This window comes from Nerophis ophidion, linkage group LG13, assembly GCF_033978795.1.
Source record: "Nerophis ophidion isolate RoL-2023_Sa linkage group LG13, RoL_Noph_v1.0, whole genome shotgun sequence".
NCBI lineage: Eukaryota > Metazoa > Chordata > Actinopteri > Syngnathiformes > Syngnathidae > Nerophis > Nerophis ophidion.
The window spans coordinates 48,343,939-48,367,876 of NC_084623.1; the positions used below are offsets into that span (position 1 = coordinate 48,343,939).

Below are 23,938 nucleotides of genomic sequence, written 5' to 3' on the forward strand. Positions count from 1 at the left end.
TGAGATACAGACTGACCAGTGAAAAAATGAAAAGAAACGGTGTTCTCACTTGAGTCGCTATAGGAAAACCCTGGTCAAGTTAAACATTACACCAGACTAGAGGGTGGCGGACTCCAGACTATTTATAAGTTTGAAGAAAAAAGTATTTCTGAAAGGGCGACTGGTGCTTCGACGAAATTTGAAAAATTAATGTTGGTCGGTCTGAAACTGAGGCTCAATCTTAGTCCAGATGATTTAGATTCAAGATATCCAAAAGTTGTGCTCCTAAGGCAGAGCTGGGCAAATATTTTGACTCGGGGGCCACATTTAGAGAAAAAAATGTCTGGGGTGGCCAAAGTGTATGAATTATATATACTGTATTTGCTTGAATTGCTGCCAGGGCGCTAATTATTTTAAAACCCCTTCTCACCACGGCGCTTACCAAAGGCATGCGGTAAATTTAGGCCTGCGCTTGTAAATATGAGTGTGATGTAAGGATACCATTATGAAAAGCACATTTAATAAAAAAAAACGTTATTATGGTCTTACCTTTACTTATAAATGAAGTCCATGCGCAGCTCCTTCTGATCAAAAGTATCGATACTAGTGTTTATAGAAGTCTTCCTTATCTTTCTTCAGTTTTAAAAGTCTCTCTGTCTCGATGGAGATCTTCCTTTATTACCTCCTGCTTCGATTGAAAGTCCAGTTTAGAAAACTGTTTTATTTTAGATTTGTAATCCTCCATGTTAAAAGTGCAAGCGAGAGGAAAAAATAAACAATATCTGCTCATTCTTGCTGCTTGTTGTCACTTTTTCTGCAGCCGAGTAGTCGCAAGAAGGATCACTAGCGCCCTCTACCACCAGGAGGCGGGAGTCATTTAATGACTCATATTTGACACACGCAGCTACGGTATATTATTAAAACACAGCTGCTTACTGCTCTTTTTAGCATATTCAATAGCTTGGACCTTAAATCCTACTGAATAGCTCTTAATCTTTTTCCCTTTATGCGATTTCAAATGATTGAAATCAGCCTCCTCCATTTTGAAAATGATGACAGGTGAAGTGTCACTCGTGACGTGACGAGTTTGACCCGGTGGAAATTCTAGGCATATGCTAAATATTTGGCAAAACGAGTTTGACCCGGCGGAAATTCTAGACATGCGCTAATAAAAATAATATTTTGCAAAACGAGTTTGACCCGGCGTTAATCCTGAGCTGGTGGTAATGCTAATTATTTTGCAAAACAAGTTTGACCCGGCATTAATTCTAGGCAGGCGCATACTATATATATTCAAGGAAATACGGTATACACATTTAGCTGGAAAAATCTACTGTACAGTATGTGTTTGGGTCCTTTTTTTCAAGAACACCAATACCAAAAGTCACAATGTCCGTTAGAGTTCTAAAAACAGACCACCTAAAAAAAAAAACGGAATGGAATTTAACGTTTTTTTTTACTGAATGGGACACCCAAAATGTTCACTAAAATAAAGAAAGTGGGATTTACAATATTAAATGTGAACAAGAAAAACACTGAATATTCACAGGGGTTAGTGGATGTGCCTCACAATACGAAGGTCCCGAGTTCAATCCCGGGCTCAGGATCTTTCTGTGCGGAGTTTGCATGTTCTCCCCGTGACTGCGTGGGTTCCCTCCGGGTTCTCCGGCTCCCTCCCACCTCCAAAGACATGCACCTGGGGATAGTTTGATAGGCAACACTAAATTGACCATAGTGTGTGAATGTGAGTGTGAATGTTGTCTGTCTGTGTTGGCCCTGTGACGAGGTGGCGACTTGTCCAGGGTGTACCCAGCCCTCCGCCTGAATGCAGCTGAGATAGGCTTCAGCACCGCCCACGACAAGTGGTAGAAAATGGATGGATAATACCAAAAGTCACAATGTCCGATAGAGTTCTAAAAACAGACCACCTCAAAAAAAAATGGAATGGAATTTTACGTTTTTTTACTGAATGGGACACCCAAAATGTACATGAAATAATATTATCAACATTAACTATGAACAATAAAACACTGAATATTAACAACATGAACGTCGCTCCTATTTTACTTCTCACACCAGCTCCTTCATAGTTGTGTATCTTTTACAATCGAGCAAAACACAACCAAAATGGAACAAACAGCAAAATATGAATGCAACGTGTCATAAAAACCTAAAATATGATATATTATCACGTAAAAATCAGCTTCCGCATCTTTTTCTGACACATGCGTTTCGGACTGGCTGCTCTGAAAACAAACCTCGCCCACCCTGGCTTGTTCCTGGTCTGAGCTGCTGTGTCCTAGATTACCGTAAAAACTCCTACAACACTCAAAATCGAAAATTTCAACCATTGAAAAACTTTCTTAAGTTCAAGACTTACGGTCATTTCAAAATGATAATGATAATGGCGGCTACAGTTTTGATGTTAAAGGTCTAAAAAAAAATGATGTAAAACAGGCCGCATGTGGCCCTCGGGCCGTATTTTGCCCAGGTCTGGTCTAAGGTACTCCTGGACATGACCCTTGTACTTCACATGAGACTGCAGAGGAGAATTGTGTGGCCGAAAAGGGAGAAACTTCAGCTGGAGTTTCGTAAATACTTTGGCATGAAAGTGTCTGTCACTATAGATTGTTTTGAGGTTTTCATGGAGCGGCCATCAAATGTGCTTGCCAGAGCTGAAACACGGTCCAGTTCTAAAAATCATAACACTGTGAAATACTTGATCGGGATTTACAGCACAGGGGGTTGTTATTTCTTTCCAAGGGACAGAGTGGTCGGACATCAGGTAAACACAGAAAACTGTGGGCTACTAAGCAAACTTCTCCCGGGAGACCTGGTGCTTGCTGAGTCAGCTGCAAAAAGGAACAATTCACGGTCGCATGCTGATGATATGTCCATCCATCCATTTTCTACCGCTTATTCCCTTTGGGGTCGCTGGTGCCTATCTCAGCTACAATCGGGCGGAAGGCGGAGTACACCCTGGACAAGTCGCCACATCATTGCAGTGATGACATGTCGTTCCTTCCGCCCGATTGTAGCTGAGATAGGCGCCAGCGCCCCCCGCGACCCCGAAAGGTAATAAGCGGTAGAAAATGGATGGATGGATGGACATGTCGTTTACCGTATTTCCTTGAATTGCCGTCGGGGCGCTAATTAATTTAAAACTTCTTCTCACTCCGGCGCTTACCAAAGGCATGCGGTAAATTTAGGCCTGGGCTTATAAATTTGAGTGTGATGTAAGGATACCATCATGAAAAGCGCATTTAATAAAAAAAAAAAACGTTATTATGGTCTTACCTTTACTTATAAATGAAGTCCATGCGCAGATCCTTCTGATCAAAAGCATCAATAACTTGTTTATAGAAGTCTTCCTTATCTTACTTCAGTTTTAAAAGTCTCTCTGTCTCGATGGAGATCTTCCTTTGTTACCTCCTGCTTTGATTGAAAGTCCAGTTTAAAAACTGTTTTATTTTAGATATGTAATCCTCCATATTAAAAGTGCAAGCGAGAGGAAAAAATTAACACACGCTGCTCACTCTTGCTGCTTGTTGTCACTTCTTCTGCAGCCGAGTAGTCGCAAGAAGGATCACTAGCGCCCTCTACCACCAGGAGGCGGGAGTCATTTAATGACACATATTTGACACACACAGCTACGGTATATTAATAAAACATAGCTGCTTACTGTTCTTTTTAGCGTATTCAATAGCTTGGACCTTAACTCCTACTGAATAGCTCTTAATCTTCTACCCTTTATGCGATTTCAAATGATTGAAATCAGCCTCCTCCATTTTGAAAATGATGACAGGTGAAGTGTCACTCGTGACGTGACGAGTTTGACCCGGCGGAAATTCTTGGCATATGTTAATTATTTTGCAAAACGAGTTTGACCCTGTGGGAATTCTAGACATGCACTAATAAAAATAATATTTTGTGAAACGAGTTTGACCCGGGCAGTAATTCTAGGCAGGCGCATACTATATACCCGACGGCAATTCAAGGAAATACGGTATGTATATTAGGAACAGTAAAGGCCCTAATATACTGCCTAGGGGGACGCCACAGCTTACTGAGGGGGTTTGGGCAGGCACGGTGCCGTTCACCTCTACCACCTGTTTCCTCCCCTCCAAGTAAGATTGCATCCAGCACGATGAGCTCATTTTCCCTTCAATCAATTTCCATTCCTGGTCCCATGACCCGCCCTATCTTGCCTCTGATTGGTCTGTACCTACTGTTTTGCCCTAATCCTATCCAATCGTGACTCACCATAGTAAACCAGCCAACCAATCATGAATGTTCTTACAAACCAATCATAATTGATGTTTGCCATATACATCCCCAGCCCGTGGAGTTGCTTCCCTACGTAGCGTCGATTTTTAAGTGAACACTTTTTAATGGAGTTTTTACCACTGGATTACCAAAAATTCCACTCGTTATGGGAAAACCTTAGTTGTTGGCAGGTGTGGCAAAGAGACATTTTAAGATTTCAACACACATCGTAGGTCGGAAAAAACGAAGAAAAACGGAAAATATTTCTTTTATATTTCTACAGAGACAAAAAAGACGAATTTCCGAATATAAACGGAAAAGTCACATACTTGTAGAATTGCAATTTTTGACAAAGTCTTGGAGGTAGCCAGTAAGATGTTTTCTTGTGTAAGTGAAACACGGCCGGTATTCTCTACGACCCGTGGCACCCATATTTACCAACCCCCCCGGATTTTCCGGGAGACTACCGAAATTCAGCGCCTCTTCCGAAAACCTCCCGGGACAAATTTTCTCCCGAAAATCCAGGTGGAGCTGGAAGCCACGCCCCCTCCAGCTCTATGCAGAGTTGAGAGACGTGTTGACAGCGTGCCAGGCGTGCCTGCCCAATAAAGTTGTAACTGTAGAATGATCGAGGGCGAGTTCTTTGTTTCTTATCTGGGTTTATTGTTAGGCAGTTTCATTAACGTCCTCCCAGCGCGGTAACAACACACAACAGCAATCACGTTTTCGTCTACCGTAAAGCAGTTTGTCTGCCATAAACAGCAATGCGGTGACACTCTTAAACAGGACAATACGGCCATCTACTGTACATGCATATGTGACAATAACATCTACGGCTTTTAAAGAGTGCAGTGCACAACTGCGCACACAAGGAGACGAAGCAGAAGAACGAGGAAGATACAGCATGTTCAGCATGGTTGGAAAAATAGTGACAGAGAATAGAACAAGGAAGGACAATTCAACCCTTAACTCAACAATGAGTGGATGAGTGTTATGTGTGTGTTAATGTGTAAATAAATGAACACTGAAATTCAAGTATTTCTCATATATATATGAAATACTTGACTTGGTGAATTCTAGCTGTAAATGTACTCCTCCCCTCTTAAAAACGCCCCCAACCACCTCCCGAAATCGGAGGTCTCAAGGTTAGCAAGTATGGTGGCACCAAACATGGATCACTTTATCTTCCTTTGAAGCCTGTTTAATTTCCTGTAGCCATCCACACAAAAAGTAAGTTTATGATTCCACTTACTCACCAAATAGTTGACGATGTCCGGGTAATTTATATCAGGGTAAGAATCCAAATCAGTTGTCCATTCGTATCTTCCCACCTCATATGGAGTTTTGTCGCCGATATCCTTCAATTTCGGTAAATACCTGGCTTTGGAAACCCCGTCTGTCTGTCTGTGGAAAAATTTCACGTCCTAAAGTTGACCTCATTGTGTTGGCAAAAGTGCGAAAAATATTTGGAAAGTTAATTAAAACACACAAAATGGAGGCTGCCGCCAGGATTACCCATAACCCTTAGCGAAGGGAAACTCATGCATTCAATTTTGAAATAATTAAATGAACTTTTACATTAAATGAAACATTTTATGTATGTATAATGCATTATAATGAATTGTTGACACATTTAAATGATTAATTAAATATTTCCATAACTAGAACAATTTAGAAGATTGTTTTACAACGGACTTTCTGTCAGAATTAGTTTCACCACGTCGCCATCTGCTGGACAGGCTTGGGCATTGCACCTCTAGATCGTTTTTTTTATTTTTATTTTTTAAACTTTTATTTATACATTTTAACATTTACAAACAGACGAGAAACAATAATCAAAAATAAGTACAAAAACAGTACAAAACAGTGCCAGGGGGTTGCAAATTAAAAGTAACTAAACGTCTAAATTGGGCCTAGTGTGTGAATGTGAGTGTGAATGTTGTCCGTCTATCTGTGTTGGCCCTGCGATGAAGTGGCGACTTGTCCAGGGAGTACCCCGCCTTCTGCCCGATTGTGGCTGAGATAGGCGCCAGCGCCCCCCGCGACCCCGAAAGGGAATAAGCGGTAGAAAATGGATGAATGGATGGATAAACGTCTAAATCATTGTTCTAGAAGCCACGGGGTGTTCAAACCGTCATCATATAAATCAGGGGTCACCAACCTATTTGAAACCAAGAGCTACTTCTTGGGTACTGATTAATGCGAAAGGCTACCAGTTTGATACACACTAAATAGCCAATTTGCTCAATTTACCTTTAGTAAATAAATATATATATATAATTTTTTTGGTCCGTCATTCCGTCGTACATTTTTTTTCCTTTTACGGAAGGTTTTTTGTAGAGAATAAATGATGAAAAAACACTTAATTGAACGGTTTAAAAGAGGAGAAAACACGAAAAAAATTTAAATTAAATTTTTGAAACATAGTTTATCTTCAATTTCGACTCTTTAATATTCAAAATACAACCGAAAAAAAATGAAGAGAAAAATTAGTTAATTCGAATCTTTTTGAAAAAAAAAAAAAAAAAAAAAAATTTTTTTATGGAACATCATTAGTAATTTTTCCTGATTAAGATTAATTTTAGAATTTTGATGACATGTTTTCAATTGGTTAAAATCCACTTTGAAATAAGATTTAAATTTGATTCTACAGATTTTCTAGATTTCCCAGAATAATTTCTTTTGAATTTTAATCATAAGTTTGAAGAAATATTTCACAAATATTTTTTGTCAAAAAAACAGAAGCTAAAATGAAGAATTAAATAAAATGTATTTATTTTTCTTTACAATATAAAAAAAAAAGAAAATACTTGAACCTTTATTTAAATTGTCAGGAAAGAAGAGGAAGGAATTTAAAAGGTAAAAAGTGTTTAAAAATCCTAAAATCATTTTTAAGGTTGTTTTTTTTTTCTCTAAAATTGTCTTTCTGAAAGTTATAAGAAGCAAAGTAAAAAAATAAATGAATTTATTTCAACAAGTAAAGACCAAGTCTTTAAAATGTTTTCTTGTATTTTCAAATTCTATTTGAGTTTTGTCTCTCTTAGAATTAAAAATGTCAAGCAAAGCGAAACCAGCTTGCTAGTAAATAAATAACATTGAAAAAATAGAGGCATCTCACTGGTAAGTGCTGCTATTTGAGTTATTTTTAGAACAGGCCAACGGGCGACCTGGTGACCCCTGATATAAATCATAGAATGCATTCGTAATATTACAAAAACACAAGTTTCACATAAGCTTTATTGAGCAAAAATAAAAAGACATTCAGCGCGTAGAAATACAATTGGTATTTCCCACAACAACATTCATTTAGAATAATGAACAAAAGTCTCAAACCAACAGGACGACAAGTATCCGGTCCTTAAATAGTCCTGTTAAGTATGAATCATTTCCGGTGCATCACTGAATAACGTCCCTGTTGCAACACAAACCATAGTTCTTAAGGTATGCATATTTTAACAGAAGCTCCTATTGTTACAAATGTTGATGTAGTCAGTGCCTTTTCTTCTAACTTTTGCTATGTCAGATATGCTTTATGTTGCATTTTCTATCCATGAAGACTTGATTAATCTCACGACATGGACAATAGGTGTTAAATCGGGGGTGTCAAACTCATTTTAAATCGGGGGCCACATGGATAAACAAATCTACTCCCAAGTGGTAAAATCACGGCACGATAACTTATAAATAAAGACAACTTCAGTTTGTTTTCTTTGTTTAAAAATAGAACAAACACATTCTCAAATTGAACAAATCATACTATTGTTGGGTTTTTTATACACTTAAATGTTGTGGTTAGTAGTATTCTATATTTATGTCGTTATTTATATTTTCTGAATAAATGATGTGATAATGTTCATCAGTCAACTCATTGGCATACTTGCCAACCTTGAGACCTCCGAATTTGGGAGATGGGGGCTGGGGGGTGTATATTGGGGCGTTCCGAAAGAGTTAGTGCTGCAAGGGTTTCTAGGTATCTGTTGTGTTTATGTTGTGTTACGGTGCGGATGTTCTGCCGAAATGTGTTTGTCATCCTTGTTTGGTGTGGGTTCACAGCATGGCGCATATTTGTAACAGTGTTAAAGTTGTTTACACGGCAACCCTCAGTGTGACCTGTATGGCTGTTGACCAAGTATGCATTGCATTCACTTAGATGTGTGTGGAAGCAGCATATGTTATGTGATTGGGGCGGCACGCTGTTTGTATGGAGGAAAAGCGGACGTGACGACGGGTTGTAGAAGACGTTAAAGGTAGTGCCTTTAAGGCACGCCCCTAATATCGTTGACCGGGTGGAAATCGGGAGAAATTTGGGAGAATGATTGCCCCAAGAGATTTTCGGGAGGGGCACTGAAATTCGGGTGTCTCCCGGGAAAATCGGGAGGGTTGCCAAGTATGCTCATTGGTGTTAATTTTCAATCTATCAAGATAAAAACAATAATATCAAAAACAAATTACAGGATGTTATTTATGTAGTTTGATCATTTTCCTGGACTGATACACTAACATTTTGTGGTATATGTTGTACATAAGTAGCATCATCTACAAAGATACAAATAATTGCTATTGCGACATCCAGTGGACACATTTAGAAAAGCAGTTTTTTTCATTCAAAAATTTCAGTTCATTTTTATACTCATACTCATCCCGCGGGCCGGATAAAACCTGCTTTCAGGCCTGATCCAGCCCTCGGGTCGTACTTTTGACACACCTGTCCTAAATAATCCAACAATTGGATTAAACCAGACCCTTCAAGACGCCGTCTTTAGACTTTTAAAGGCCTACTGAAACCCACTACTACCGACCACGCAGTCTGATAGTTTATATATCAATGATGAAATATTAACATTGCAACACATGCCAATACGGCCTTTTTAGTTGACTAAATTGCAATTTTAAATTTCGCGCCGAAAAATCCTGCTGAAACGTCTCGGTATGATGACATCACACGCATTTGTTCTAGCATCGTTCCCAGCTATTAAGTCGTCTGTTTTCATCGCAAAATTCCACAGTATTCTGGACATCTGTGTTGCTGAATCTTTTGCAATTTCTTCAATGAACAATGGAGACATCAAAGAAGAAAGCTGTAGGGGGGAAGCGGTGTATTGCGGCCGGCTTTAGCAACACAAACACAGCCGGTGTTTCATTGTTTACATTCCCGAAAGATGACTGTCAAGCTTTACTATGGAACAGAGATGTCACAAAGTACAGTGTATTATGTGTATTAATAATTTTTTTTTTTACCATTCTGTATTCTGAAGGCGATCTATGTCGTGTGCTACTCCAGCATCAATATGTGTCCTCCTGATCGTCACCGCCAGCGTCGGGTTCAAAGCGGTATGGCTCTATCCCTTGTTACGGTTGGGCCTGGCCGAGGGATCCTGCCACCCCCACGGCTGCCACGGCGCCTCTTACAGCATCTTCCCTATCTTAATCGCTCCCACTGCCCTCTTTTTTCCCCTTTATTTTATTATTATTATTTAAAAAAATGTTCCCTTGTCCTTCACTCTCACTTTCCTCATCCACGAATCGTTCATCCTCGCTCAAATTAATGGGGAAATCGTTGCTTTCGCGGTCCGAATCGCTCTTGCTGCTGGTGGCCATGATTGTAAACAATGTTCAGATGTGAGGAGCTCCACAACCCGTGACATCACGCGCACATCGTCTGCTACTTCCGGTAAAGGCAAGGCTTTTTTATCAGCACCAAAAGCTGCGAACTTTATCGTCGATGTTCTCTACTAAATCCTTTCAGCAAAAATAAGGCAATATCGTAAAATAATCAAGTATGACACATAGAACGGACCTGCTATCCCCGTTTAAATAAGAAAATCTCATTTCAGTAGGCTTTTAATTGCTGTGCATTTGAGGCGCCGCTCTGTGACGTCCATAAAAATATAAACGGACAACACAATCTCAACAATCAATCAGTCCACAGCAGTGGACTGTAATGTTTTGGTAGAAGTACGTGAAACACGACATCATGAAGGCAGCGGGACCCCAGCGGTGCCGTGATTGCAAAATAAAAAGAAACTTGACCACTCGCTGACCCTCGTGAGTTTCCAGAATAGACCGTGATGTAACATAAGGCGACTTTGGAGCAAATATAAAGAGTACAAATATCAATAAGGGAGTATTTTGACATTTGGAGAAATGTGACAAGTTGCTTTTCCTTTTAGGAATCGGACACTCGGACCGGAAAGTTCTGGCCTGAGTGGAGACGTAGTTCACCCGCAGATCATTCGTCCTCAACCTTATTGCTACACATTTGTTGCTGGAACCAAGCTAAGCTGGCATGGCTGCTACTTTTCTTTTGGTGCTCGTTTGCTATTGTGAAATATGGATGTTTATTTAAAGGCCTACTGAAACCCACTACTACCGACCACGCAGTCTGATAGTTTATATATCAATGATGAAATATTAACATTGCAACACATGCCAGTACGGCCTTTTTAGTTTACTAAATTGCAATTTTAAATTTCGCGCGAAGTATCCTGTTGAAAACGTCACGGTATGATGACGCGTGCGCGTGACATCACGGGTTGCAGCGGACATTTTGATCCAGCACCGATCCCAGCTAAAAGTCGTCTGCTTTAATTGCATAATTACACAGTATTCTGGACATCTGTGTTGCTGAATCTTTTGCAATTTGTTCAATTAATAATGGAGACGTCAAAGAAGAAAGATGTAGGTGGGAAGCGGTGTATTGCGGCCACATTTAGCAACACAAACACAGCCGGTGTTTCCTTGTTTACATTCCCGAAAGATGACGGTGAAGCTTTACTATGGAACAGAGCGGTCAAGCGAACATGGTTCCCTACCACATGTCGACCGGCAGGTTTCGGTGAGAAAATGGTGGTAATAAGTCGGCTCTTACCGTAGACATGAGCGGAGAGTTTGCGTCGTTCCTCCTTCAGCTGCGGATTCTCTTGCCTCCTCCAACCGTCCGCCCCCAAGCGTCGGATGCTTCCACCGTGGAGGAGGGGAAAAAAAAAATAATCTCAGCCCGGCTGCCTTCGCCTCGTTGAGAAACGTGGCTTCCCTCGGAGACACCGGCGGTCACCACACCCCTCTGACTCTCCGGTTGTACTGGTACGACCATATAATCTCACTAAAACATTAGTAACACAATAAGCAGATAAGGGATTTTCCAGAATTATCATAGTAAATATGTCTAATAACATCCGAATCGCTCCCACTGACCTCGTCTTTTTTTTTTCTAGTCCTTCACTCTCACTTTCCTCATCCACGAATCTTTCATCCTCGCTCAAATTAATGGGGAAATCGTCGCTTTCTCGGTCCGTATCGCTCTCGCTGCTGGTGGCCGAGATTGTAAACAATGTTCAGATTTGAGGAACTCCACAACCCGTGACATCACGCTCACATCGTCTTCTACTTCCGGTACAGGCAAGGCTTTTTTATTAGCGACCAAAAGTTGCGAACTTTATCGTCGATGTTCTCTACTTAATCCTTTCAGCAAAAATATGGCAATATCGCGAAATGATCAAGTATGACACATAGAATGGACCTGCTATTCCCGTTTAAATAAGAAATTCTCATTTCGGTAGGCCTTTAGGTTACTTATCATGTATTCAAGTTAATTAACTAACGCATATCATGTTTTGCTAATGGTGAAGATTTACATCCAACTCTCAGAAGGCAAACTACCAAGTTTAACTAAATTAGGAGTCGGCAACCTAAAATGTTGAAAGAGCCATTTTGGACCAAAAATACAAAAACAAACATGTCTGGAGCCGCAAAAAATTAAAAGCCATATTACATACATATAGTGTGTCATGAGATATACATTGAATTATGAGTACTTAAAGGAAACTAAATGAGCTCAAATATAGCTACAAATGAGGCATAATGATCCAAAATGTACATATAGCTAGCCTAAATAGCATGTTAGCATCGATTAGCTTGCAGTCATGCACTGACCAAAAATGTCTGATTAGCACTCCACACAAGTCAATAACATCAGCAAAACTCACCTTTATGCATTCATGCACAACTTTAAAAGTTTGGTGGACAAAATGAGACGGATAAAGAAGTGGAAAAAAACATGTCTTAGAAAGTCGAGGAAAGTTATAAATGTAAACAAACTACGGTGAGTTCAAGGACCGCCAAATTAAGTAGGATAAAATGGCGCTCGCCAAATACTCGAATCAGTGAAGCATGTTTAATACAAACAGTGTGCTTAATAACAATTAGGGAGGTGTGTGTCATGTTTGTCCTACAGAAACTATATTGAAGCAAAAATATATTTTTTATCTTTTTTTCCTCATCTTTTTCCATTTTTCATACATTTTTGAAAAAGCTCCCGAGAACCACTAGGGCGGCGCTGCGGCTCTAGAGCCGCGTAGTGCCGACCCTCGAATTAAATAGTGGTATTTCAGTTTGAGCACATAATAAGGCCCCCTAGTTTCATACATTATATTGCCAAAAGTAATAATAATTTAGTGGGTGCACTCGTTCACATTGGAGTGAGAAAAAATAATGACTGAATTAATAGCTGCAAAAATATGTAATATTTGGTGCAGATCTGGATAAAGGTGCCGATTCAGGATTTTAGTGTGATTTTTTTTTTTTTGCACATTTGTCTCAATAACTGAGGCATAAGCCGGAAATATTTGTACTATTCGTTAATAACTTGTGCTACTCTTGAACGCATCATAATAATCCCCTAATCAAAATGGATGAACTCACTGGAATATAAAGACAATATAACCTGCAAAAGTGAAATGTTTATCTGTACAGTAATCTATTTATTTATATCTGCACCTTATTGATTTTTTTATCCTTCACTACCATGAGCTAATGCAACAAAATTGCGTTCTTATCTGTACTGCAAAGTTCAAATTTGATTGACAATAAAAAGGAAGTCTAAGTCTAATGTGTTTTACTTACTGTAGAAGGTTCTTCTCATATTGGAGCCTTGAGTATTAGCCGATGCCGATACTGATTCATTTTGATATCAGCATACTTTTATCATTTTGTAGGGTGGAATGTTAGAAAAGGTCTGATCCAGTGAAATCAGTCAGAGAACAATGGTACAAAAAACACTAACCTATTCATTATTCATCGCTGTCTTTAGGTTGAAGTTGTTTTGGCGACACCTAGCAGCCACTTGTTCTTCAGGGTAGGCTCATGACTCGGGTTGGACGGTGTACCAGTGCCAATAAAGTACAGCGATCCTAATGAATTAAAAAAAAAAAAAGGTACTATACTGGCTTTGAAAAAAAACAAGTACTTTTTTTACCCCCATGTGAGTCAACACACACATACAGAGCACTTTCAAGCAGAAAGAGTGTAGAGACAGAAGAGGGAGAATGGACGTATTTTGTCTTATGATAAGACGAAGCAATTCGCTGCATAGTCCTCGCTTGCTAGATGGCGGCTAACGCCCCTCTACAGTGTTTTAGCTACTTGTAAATCAATAATCCTTGTCTCCATGGCGACAAATAAAGTATGTTTCTCACAAGTATCATCCCTACAGGACGAGGAATAGCTAAACATGCTTCACTACACACCTTTGGAGGATACATTAGCTCACCGCTAACAGCAATGTAAACAAATGGGTGGATCTATACAGATATCCACTGTAACGATATTACGTAAAGAGCCGTATATAGTCAATACTACAATGATCACATCGATATTTTGTCTTTTATAAACTCAGGACATATGTCCCTGGACAGATGAGGATTCTGAATATGATAATGTAACTACTTGGTATCAGATCAATACCTAAATTTGTGGTATCCTCCAAAACTAATGTAAAGTATCCAAAAACAGAATAATGAGTGATTATTACATTTTAACAGAAGTGTAGATAGAACATGTTAAAAGAGAACATAAGCAGATATTAACAGTAAAGGAACAATTAAATTAATAATCCATTTTCAGCCGTTTGTCCCTCAAAATTTTAACAAAATAATAGAATGACAAATAACACAATATATTACTGTTACTATTTGGAGCCTTTTTTTCTTACTTACTACTAAAAATAAAGTTGTTTAGTATGTTCACTATTTTATTTAATTACAACATTTTTCTCTGATTTGCAATAAAAACATGTTTAACGTATTAAACCAATAATGACGTTTTTGTGGTCGTCGAAATACATTTTCGTACTGATACCAAAATATTGGCATCGGGACAACGCTACTCATGATGCGGACACGTTTGTTACTGGATACTTTCTAACAGACTTTATATGTGTGAGTAATATGCAACAATAACTATTTTACACTTGTTTATATCGACAAATGTGCTGTTTTAGACTGCAATATCGTTCAATGAAGGACACTTGTTACGTATGTAGCTTGTGTGCTATTGTGTGCTTAGCTGTTGTGTAGCTGCTACCAGCTTATATGTTTACCTTTTGTAAAGGACTTGACTAAAATGGAAGAAATTGTGTGTTTAGTGGAGGACATTTAGATCAGTGGTCCCCAGTGGGGTCGGGGGGTATTCTTTTTATTATTATTACTATTTTTTTGTATTTCTATTTTTTTTGTCATGAAAAAGGGAGGTTTTTGTCATGAAAAAAGGGAGTTTTTTTGGGTTGGTGCACTAATTGTAAGTGTATCTTTTTTTTTTATGTTGATTTAATTAAAAGAAACAAATAAATAAATTATTCTGCGGCCCGGTGGTTGGGGACCACTGATTTAGATAACTGGCTGCGGGACTGCTTGTATCGGAGCGATTCAAGATGCAAGTCGATATCATCCGATACTTTTATCGGATGGGTGCACTTCTACTTGCTGATAATAGCCTTGGTGGAGGTTATTGTGTAAGTAGAGTACGTGCAAATGTCAGTTGTGGTGATTTGGATCAACACAATTGAGTTGTGCGTCCTCCCTTGACCTGGTGTTGTATTGAAGTGATGGCAGTGCAAAGACCTCTGCATCTGGAAGAACTGCTGTTAGGACCTCCCACAGGTGAGTTCACAGGTAAGTGGTGGCCTCTCGGTTCTCCCGCTCTCTGGCCTGAGCCACGGCCACGTTGATGCACTGCAGCCACTCCTCCGCGTGCTTCTGGTCCTGAGCTTTCAGCACGTACGTCTTGCTGTCCGTGAAGATCTCGAAGGCTCGCGGCAGGCCTCGATCCCGCCGCTTCTTGGCCACCACCTGGAGGGGAGAGGGGTGGGCGGTGACGGGCGGTAGAAAAGAGGCGATGGCGCGGCGTTACCTTGACACTTTGAACCTTGCTCAGCTCGATGGGAACGTCGTCCAGCTCGTCTTTCTGCGGGAGAAAAAAACAACACGCTTTTTGTGTGAGAAAACAACGGCTTTGTCGTGTCTAACCACACTTGTCGTGTTCAACTATGACAAGCACATCATCCATCAATCATGTGACCAACACCCTCAGGGACAACAACACGTCTGTGGGTTTTGCACCGGCAACATTTCACAAGAATGTTTTGTGCTGCTTCAAAAGTGACTTCCAGTGTAGTGAGAGCTTTCATCATATTCCACACCTGCATGACACCTGTGTCAAGTAGACCCTCCTTGCCACCGCAGACATTGAAATAACACGGACATTATTTTGTTGTGGAATAAGAATGAAGAAGAATAAAGAAGAATGAAGAAAAAATGTGAAAAAGAAGAAGGACTAAAACAAGAAGTAAGAAGATGAAGAAAGAAGAAAAGAAGGACAAGGAAGATGAAGGAAGAAGAAGAAGAAGAAAAAGAAGAAGTAAAATGTGGAAGAAGAAGGAAGAAAGAGGAGAAGAAAGAATAAGAAGAAAGAGGAAGAGGAAGAAGGACAAAGAAGAAGAAAAAAGGCAGAAGGGGAAGGAGAAAAAGTTAGACGTAGGAAGAAGAAAATTGGAAGAAGGAGTAGGAAGATGGAAGAAGAAAAAAGATGGGAAAAGAAGAAGAAGGAAAATGAAGATGAAGTGTAAGGTGGAAAAAGATAGAACAAAAAGAAAAAGAAATAAAGAAAATAAATAGGAAGAAGAAGGAACATGAAGATGAAATTTTAGGTGGAAAAAGATAGAACAAAGAAAAATAATAAATAGGAAGGAGGAAGAAGAAGGAAAATGAAGATGACGTTTTAGGTGGAAAAAGAAAGAACTAAATGGAGAAGAAAGAAAGAATAAATAGGAAGAAGAAGAAAAAAGGAGGAAAAGAAGAAGTATGAAAACAAGAAGAAAAAGAAGAAGGACAAGGGAGATGAAGTAAGAAGAAGGAAGAAGAAGTAAAAGGTGGAAGAAGAAGGAAAAACAAGGAGAAGAAATAAAAAGAATAAAGAGGAAGAAGAAGGACAAAGAAGGGCAGAAGGGGAAGGAGAAAAAGGAAGATGTAGGAAGAAGAAGATTTGAAGAAGGAGAAGAAAGATGGAAGAAGAAAAAAGATGGGAAAAGCAGAAGAAGAATAAAGAAAATGAAGATGAAGTGTAAGGTGGAAAAAGATAGAACACAAATGACAAGGAAGAAAAAGAATAAATAGGAAGAAGGAAGAAGAGTAAGGAAGATGAAGTGTAAGGTGGAAAAAGAAAGAACAGAGGGGAGAAGAAAGAAAAATAATAAAGACAGAAGATGGAGAAGAAAGAAGAAGGGGAAGGACAAGAGGAAGGAGAAGAAAGAATGAAGAAGAAGAGGGAGGAAGAGGAAGGAGGAGAAAGAATGAATAAGAAGGAGGAAGAGAAAGTGAAGGAGAAAAAGAACAAAGAACAAGAAGGAGAAGAATAAGAATAAGGTGAAGGAGAAGAAGAAGAAGAAGAAGAAAAAAAAGGTGAAGAAAAAGTTGAAGGAGAAGAAGAAGAAAAAGATGAAGGAGAAGAAGAATAAGGTGAAGGAGAAGAAGAACTGGGTTGTGAGTTTTTCCTTGCCCTTTTGTGGGCTCTGAACTGAGGATGTCGTGGCTTGTGCACCCCTTTGAGATACGTGTGATTTAGGGCTATATAAATTAACATTGATTGATTGATTGATTTGTTGTGGTAAAAATTGCTTTAGTTTTCATACTATTTGGTCTTCATCTGACCTTTTTGAACAAACTGCTCAGACTGTTGTACTTCACACAAGCCATTTGGTTGGCAAGGGTTTGACACCGGGACCCTGGACAGGCTCCTGGTCTACGCAGAGGACCACTGTACTCCATTTGTTCCACTACTGCACTTTCTTACAGACCACCAACAACTGCATTCAACACACAAAAATGTTTGGAAGGAAAACACGTTTCTTGGGATTAAAAGAGGACTCTGTTGGCTCCCAACAAACTTACGAGGCACCATCTTGTGTGTGCTACTTGGTCGTGATGTCATCTGCAGTCAGAGTGGAAGATAGTGACGCATGTTGCTCCTTTGGGCCTTCAGGAGTTCCCCGAAGACCGGGTCCTAAACCCAAGTTGTGTTTCGGTCCACTTGTACAGAGCTTAGCTGAGCTTATCGGATACTTTTCCACTCTGTCATACGCCTTCCTCATTAAGCGAGAACAGTGTAGTAGTTTGTGGTGTGCAGCTCCAGCAGGGGTCCCCAAACTATGGCCCACATCCCAAGTTAAAGTATTTTTATTTTTTATTTTATTTTAGTTTATTTATCATTTTAAAATCTGTCCTTTCTAATTCATTTCCTACCGCTTGTTACTCTTGGTGTCTCTAGCCGCTGTTTAAAAATGCATTTTCCCATTGATAATGTGACATCATTGCAGCGTGATGTTTCCACCCCCATGCTTCACAGTAGGTATGGTGTTCTTGGGATGCAACTCAGTATTCTTCTTCCTCCTAACACGACGCGTTGAGTTTATACCAAAATGGATACATGGATGATACAGCAGAGGATTGGGAGAATGTCATGTGATCAGATGAAATCAAAATAGAACTTTTTGGTATAAACTCAACTCGTCGTGTTTGGAGGAAGAAGAATACTGAGTTGCATCCCAAGAACACCATACCTACTGTGAAGCATGGGGGTGGAAACATCATGCTTTGGGGCGGTTTTTCTGCTAAGGGGACAGGACGATTGATCCGTGTTAAGAAAAGAATGAATGGGGCCATGTATCGTGAGATTTTGAGCCAAAACCTCCTTCCATCAGTGAGCGCTTTCAATGGTTGACCAAATACTTATTTTCCACCATAATTTACAAATAAATTCTTTAAAATTCCTACAATGTGAATTCCTGGATTTTTTTTCACATTCTGTCTCTCACAGTTGAAGTGTACCTATGATGAAAATTACAGACCTCTGTCATCATTTTAAGTGGGAGAACTTGCACAATCGGTGGCTGACTAAATACTTTTTTGCCCCACTGTATATATATACATATATATATATATATATATATATATATATATATATATATATATATATATATATATATATATATATATATATATATATATATATATATATGTATATTCCTTTTACTTTTTTGTGGCTCCTAACATATATTTTTTTTGTATTTAAGGTCCAATATGGCATTTTTTTTCAACATTTTGTGTTGCCGACCTCTGCCCTAATCCGTCGATATCTAGTGTGTGTGTGTGTGTGTGTGCGCGTGTGTTTGTGTGTGTGTGTCTGTACCGATTTGCCTCGCCGGAAGAGCAGCTGGTTTCCTGCCAAGGTGAAGTAGCGAGTCTTCCATCGCTTGATGAACCTCCAGCGCACCTGCTTCTCCTTCAGCTTGCCTTCAATGAGAGGCTGACCCTCCTGGTTCACGCCTGCAGACGAGCACAACAAACCCGTGAGTTGCCTCGGTTGTTGGTTCGATTCTTCAAAATGTGCCTTCGGAGTTCAAACGGAAAAATCTTTGCGTCTCACAAGAAAGGGTGGGTAACAATTTCCGTACTTTTATAAGGACCGGCTTGATTCCGTCGGTACTGCCGATCGATTCACGTAAAATCAAACAGTGCTACATTTTGCTATCTTTGTCGCACGTGACGTCTCGTCCGGTTTCAGACTACACACCGGCTCACGTAAACGAGCACGGACTCAGTCAAACTCCCTCTTAGAAATGTTGCAAGTTTCAACTCGAACTAAGCAAGTATGCTTGGTAGAAAACGCTCAAAGGGAAAGTAAGGCTCTACTCTCTCCAGAATGCGCTAGCTTCATACTAAATTACATGGGATTTGTCATAGACATGCTACTTAATAGCATTAGCGATTTTACAAGATGATTTCAATGCCTTGAAATTTGGTAATGAAACCCACAACCAAGATGAATGTTACAATCAATTTCCAGTATAAACACTTTGTAAGGGGCAACATTACACATTTAGCTTCCTGGAAAAAGCTACTTAATTAGACAACATACCATAGATAGCCTATACAGTACTGTCATTTAATGTCTTGGAAGTGCAACTCCATTGCAAACTAAAAAATCCACGCGGAAATGTTGATGGGTCTGCTATCTGTGCCCTGAACCTCTGGCCTTGGGTCGATCTATGCCAGCATACTTCTAATATGGCGCAAAGTATCCAAGTCCGTGGTTTTTACACATTTTTAAACATACAAAATTAGCTAATGAGCACGCCAACGTTAGCATGTTAACACAAGAGGTGTTAGCATACTTTTACGATGGCGGACAGTATCAAAATCTATGAATTTTTAGGGATAAACGAACAAAATTAGTTGAAAACTACCTTAAAAGGTTAGCATGCCAATATTAGCATAATATAAGAAATGCTAATTATATATATATATACATAATGCTAATATATAATATGCTAATATAAGAAACGTTAGCATATTGTCAACATAGCGGCAAGCATCAGAATCCATGAATTTTAGGTTTAAACAGACACATTTCACAAAAAAAGCTAGTGTGAAACGTTAGCATGATGACATAGTGTACTCCTGAGATAGCGCCAAGTATCAAAATGCACAATTTTTTTGTGTAATCATACAAAATTAGCTAAACACATAGTGTAAAACATTTAATAAAAAAATGTTAACATACTACCAAAATGGTGCCAAGTATCAAAAATCCATGATTTTTAGGTTCAAACAAACAAAATTAGTTAAAAAGCTGGTATAAAATGTTAGCATGCTAATGTTGGCATGGTGACGTAGGACAAGTAAGCATTCTTCTAAGATGGCAACAAGTATTAAAATACACTATTATTAGGTGTTAAAACATACACAATTAACTAAAAAGTTAGCATAAAATGTTAGCATGCTAACATTAACATGACAATATAAGTAACATTAGCATATACCCAACATAGCGCCAAGCATCAAAATCCATGATTTTGAGGTTTAAACAAACAAAATTAGTTAAAAAGCTGGGGCATGATGACATAGGACAAGTTATCATTCTTCTAAGATGGCACCAAGTATTAAAATTCACTATTGTTAGGTGTTAAAACATACACATATAGCTAAAAAGCTAGCATAAAACGTTAGCATGCTAACATTAACATGCTAGCAAGGGATCGGATAAGATTAAATATACCAAAATGCACTTTTTGCAGGTGTAAACATATACAATTTGCTAACAGGCTAGCATAAAACATTAGCATGGTAATACAAGAGACGTTACCATACCATCAAAAATCGTGATTTTTAGGTTTAAATTTAGTTTTTTTTAGCTAAATGTGTCTCATTTAGCTAAAAAGCTAGCCAAAAAGTATGCAAATGAGATGCAAATATAATCAGAAAACCACTGGACAGCACAGTTATCATAATCATTTAACTTTTTGAATGTTACGTAGAACACCATTTAATTATCGAATACATTATTATTGTATTTTATTTTTTTATATATTATTTATAAAAGTATTCATTGTACACTAATAAAATTTTATTACAGCACATAAAAGTACCAAAAATTGTTACCGTTGAGTAGAGATCTCCGATAATATCGGACCGCTGACAATATTGGCCGATAAATGCTTTAAAATGTAATATCGGAAATTATCGGTATCGGTTTCAAAAAGTCAAATGTGTGACTTTTTAAAACGCCGCTGTCCGGAGAGGTACACGGACGTAGGGAGAAGTACAGGTCGCCAATAAACCTTAAAGGCACTGTTTTTGATATCTACGGCTTTTCACACACACAAGTGAATGCAAGCATACTTGGTCAACAGCCATACAAGTCACACTGAGGGTGGCTGTATAAACAACTATAACACTGTTACAAATACGCGCCACACTGTGAACCCACACCAAACAAGAATGACAAACACATTTCGGGAGAACATCCACACCGTAACACAACATAACAAATACCCAGAACCCCTTGCAGCACTAACTCTTCCGGGACGCTACAATACACACCCTCGCCCACCCCTACCCCGCCCACCTCCTCTTGCTCTCTCAGGTAGAGCATGTCCCAAATTCCAAGCTGCTGTTTTGAGGCATGTTTAAAAAAAAAAAAGCACTTTGTGACTTCAATAGTAAATATGGCAGTGCCATGTTGGCATTTTTTTCCATAATTTGAGTTGACTTATTTTGGAAAAGCTTGTTACATTGTTTAATGCATCCAGCGGGGCATCGCAACATAATTAGGCATAATAATGTGTTAATTCCACGACTGTATATATCGGTATCAGTAATTAAGAGTTGGACAATATCGGAATATCAGCAAAAAACCCATGTTCTGACATCTCTACGGTTGAGTACAGATATCAATTTCCAGGTACGGGAATAAGGTACCGTATCGGTTCAAATGTGATCGGTCTACTGAAGTACTTACAAGAGGGCTAAAAAAGATGCGTGCTCAGAAAAGACGGATGCAACCGTGGCTGCCGTCTTCCAACAGATCAATCATGTGACCAATCCGACTTCCTGTCAGGTCTGCCGGACAAGAAACATGGTTTGTGGAAGTGGACACGCTGCAACACGGCCCGGTCTGCCTCACCACATCTCAAACATAACGACCTTGTCTGAGGCATGAATCTTCAGGCGCTTTACAGGCCACACCTGGGAGAAGGTTGCGAGGCCCCCTGGCGAGGACTCAAGTTCAAAACCTTTAGTAGGATCAACTCTTGACGAGACATGCACACCGACTACTGTTAATTGATTAACGTGGACCCCGACTTAAACAAGTTAAAAAACGTATTCGGGTGTTACCATTTAGTGGTCAATTGTACGGAATATGTACTGTACTGTGCAATCTATGAATAAAAGTATCAATCATATATGTACACATATATATTAGGGGTGTGGGAAAAAAATCGATTAAAATTTGAATCGCGATTCTCACGTTGTGCGATTTAGAATAGATTCTCATATTTTTTTTTAAATCGATTTTTTTTTTTAATTAATTTTTTTAATCAATCCAACAAAACAATACACAGCAATACAATAACAATGCAATCCAATTCCAAAACCAAACCTGACCCAGCAACACTCAGAACTGCAATAAACAGAGCAATTGAGAGGAGACACAAACACGACAGAACAAACCAAAAGTAGTGGAACAAAAATGATTATCAACAACAGTATCAATATTAGTTATAATTTCAGCATAGCGGTGATTAAAAATCCCTCATTGACATTATCATTAGACATTTATAAAAATAAAAAAAAAGAACAATAGTGTCACAGTGGCTTACACTTGCCTTGCATCTCATAAGCTTGACAACACACTGTGTCCAATGTTTTCACAAAGATAAAATAAATCATACTTTTGGTTCGTTTAGTAGTTAAAACAAATTTACATCATTGCAATCAGTTCATAAAACATTGTCCTTTAGAAATATAAAAGCTTTTTTTTTTTAAATCTACTACTCTGCTAGCATGTCAGCAGACTGGGGTAGATCCTGCTGAAATCCTATGTATTGAATGATTACAGAATCCTTTTGAATCGGAAAAATATCGTTTTTGAATCGAGAATCGAATAAAAAAAAATCGATATATTATCGAATCGTGACCCCAAAAATCGATATTGAGTCCAATTGTGGAACACCCAAAGATTTGCAGCCCTAATATATATATATATATATATATATATATATATATATATATATATATATATATATATATATATATATATATATATGGGTGTGTGTGTGAGTATCACCTCTGTTATATACAACAGAGGTGTGTATGTCTATATATATATATATCCATCCATCCATTTTTCTACCGCTTATTCCCTTTCGGGGTCGCGGGGGGCGCTGTCGCCTATCTCAGCTACAATCGGGCAGAAGGCGGGGTACACCCTGGACAAGTCGCAACCTCATCGCAGGGCCAACACAGATAGACAGACAACATTCACACTCACATTCACACACTAGGGCCAATTTAGTGTTGCCAATCAACCTATCCCCAGGTGCATGTCTTTGGAAGTGGGAGGAGGCTGGAGTACCCGGAGGGAACCCACGCATTCACGGGGAGAACATGCAAACTCCACACAGAAAGATCCTCAGCCTGGAATTGAACCCAGGACTGCAGTACCTTCGTATTGTGAGGCAGATGCACTAACCCTTCTGCCACCGTGAAGCCCTTATGTATATATATATATATATATATATATATATATATATATACATATATATACATACATACATATATATATATATATATATATATATATATATATATATATATATACATACATACACACATACACACACACACACACCCCTCTAAAATTACCATATTTTTCGGATTATAAGTCGCCGTTTTTTTCATAGTTGGGGTGCGACATATACTCCGGAGCGACTTATGTGTGACATTATTAACACATTACAGCAAAATATCAAATAATATTATTTATCTCATTCGCAGAAGAGACGAAGAAAATGTGAGCAATC

At 38.9% G+C, this 23,938-nt stretch overlaps 2 protein-coding genes across 3 annotated transcripts in view; both read right to left on the minus strand.

Moving 5' to 3' along the window:
• Nucleotides 1-5,783, minus strand: part of LOC133564673 (ion channel TACAN-like) — a 47,649-nt gene extending 41,866 nt beyond the window's left edge. For both annotated transcript variants that reach the window (XM_061919146.1, XM_061919145.1), the window contains exon 1: nt 5,502-5,783. The gene's annotated coding sequence lies outside the window, so the exon portion shown is untranslated. The remainder of the gene's footprint in view (nt 1-5,501) is intronic.
• Nucleotides 5,784-7,464: 1,681 nt separating this feature from the next.
• The window catches only part of veph1 (ventricular zone expressed PH domain-containing 1), a 238,290-nt gene continuing 221,816 nt past the window's right edge, over nt 7,465-23,938 (minus strand). Inside the window, exons 13-15 of the mRNA XM_061919150.1 lie at nt 18,763-18,899; nt 15,430-15,483; nt 7,465-15,368 (exon numbers count right to left, since the gene is read on the minus strand). Coding sequence (XP_061775134.1) covers nt 15,186-15,368; nt 15,430-15,483; nt 18,763-18,899 — 374 coding nt within the window. The 3' untranslated portion in view covers nt 7,465-15,185. The remainder of the gene's footprint in view (nt 15,369-15,429; nt 15,484-18,762; nt 18,900-23,938) is intronic.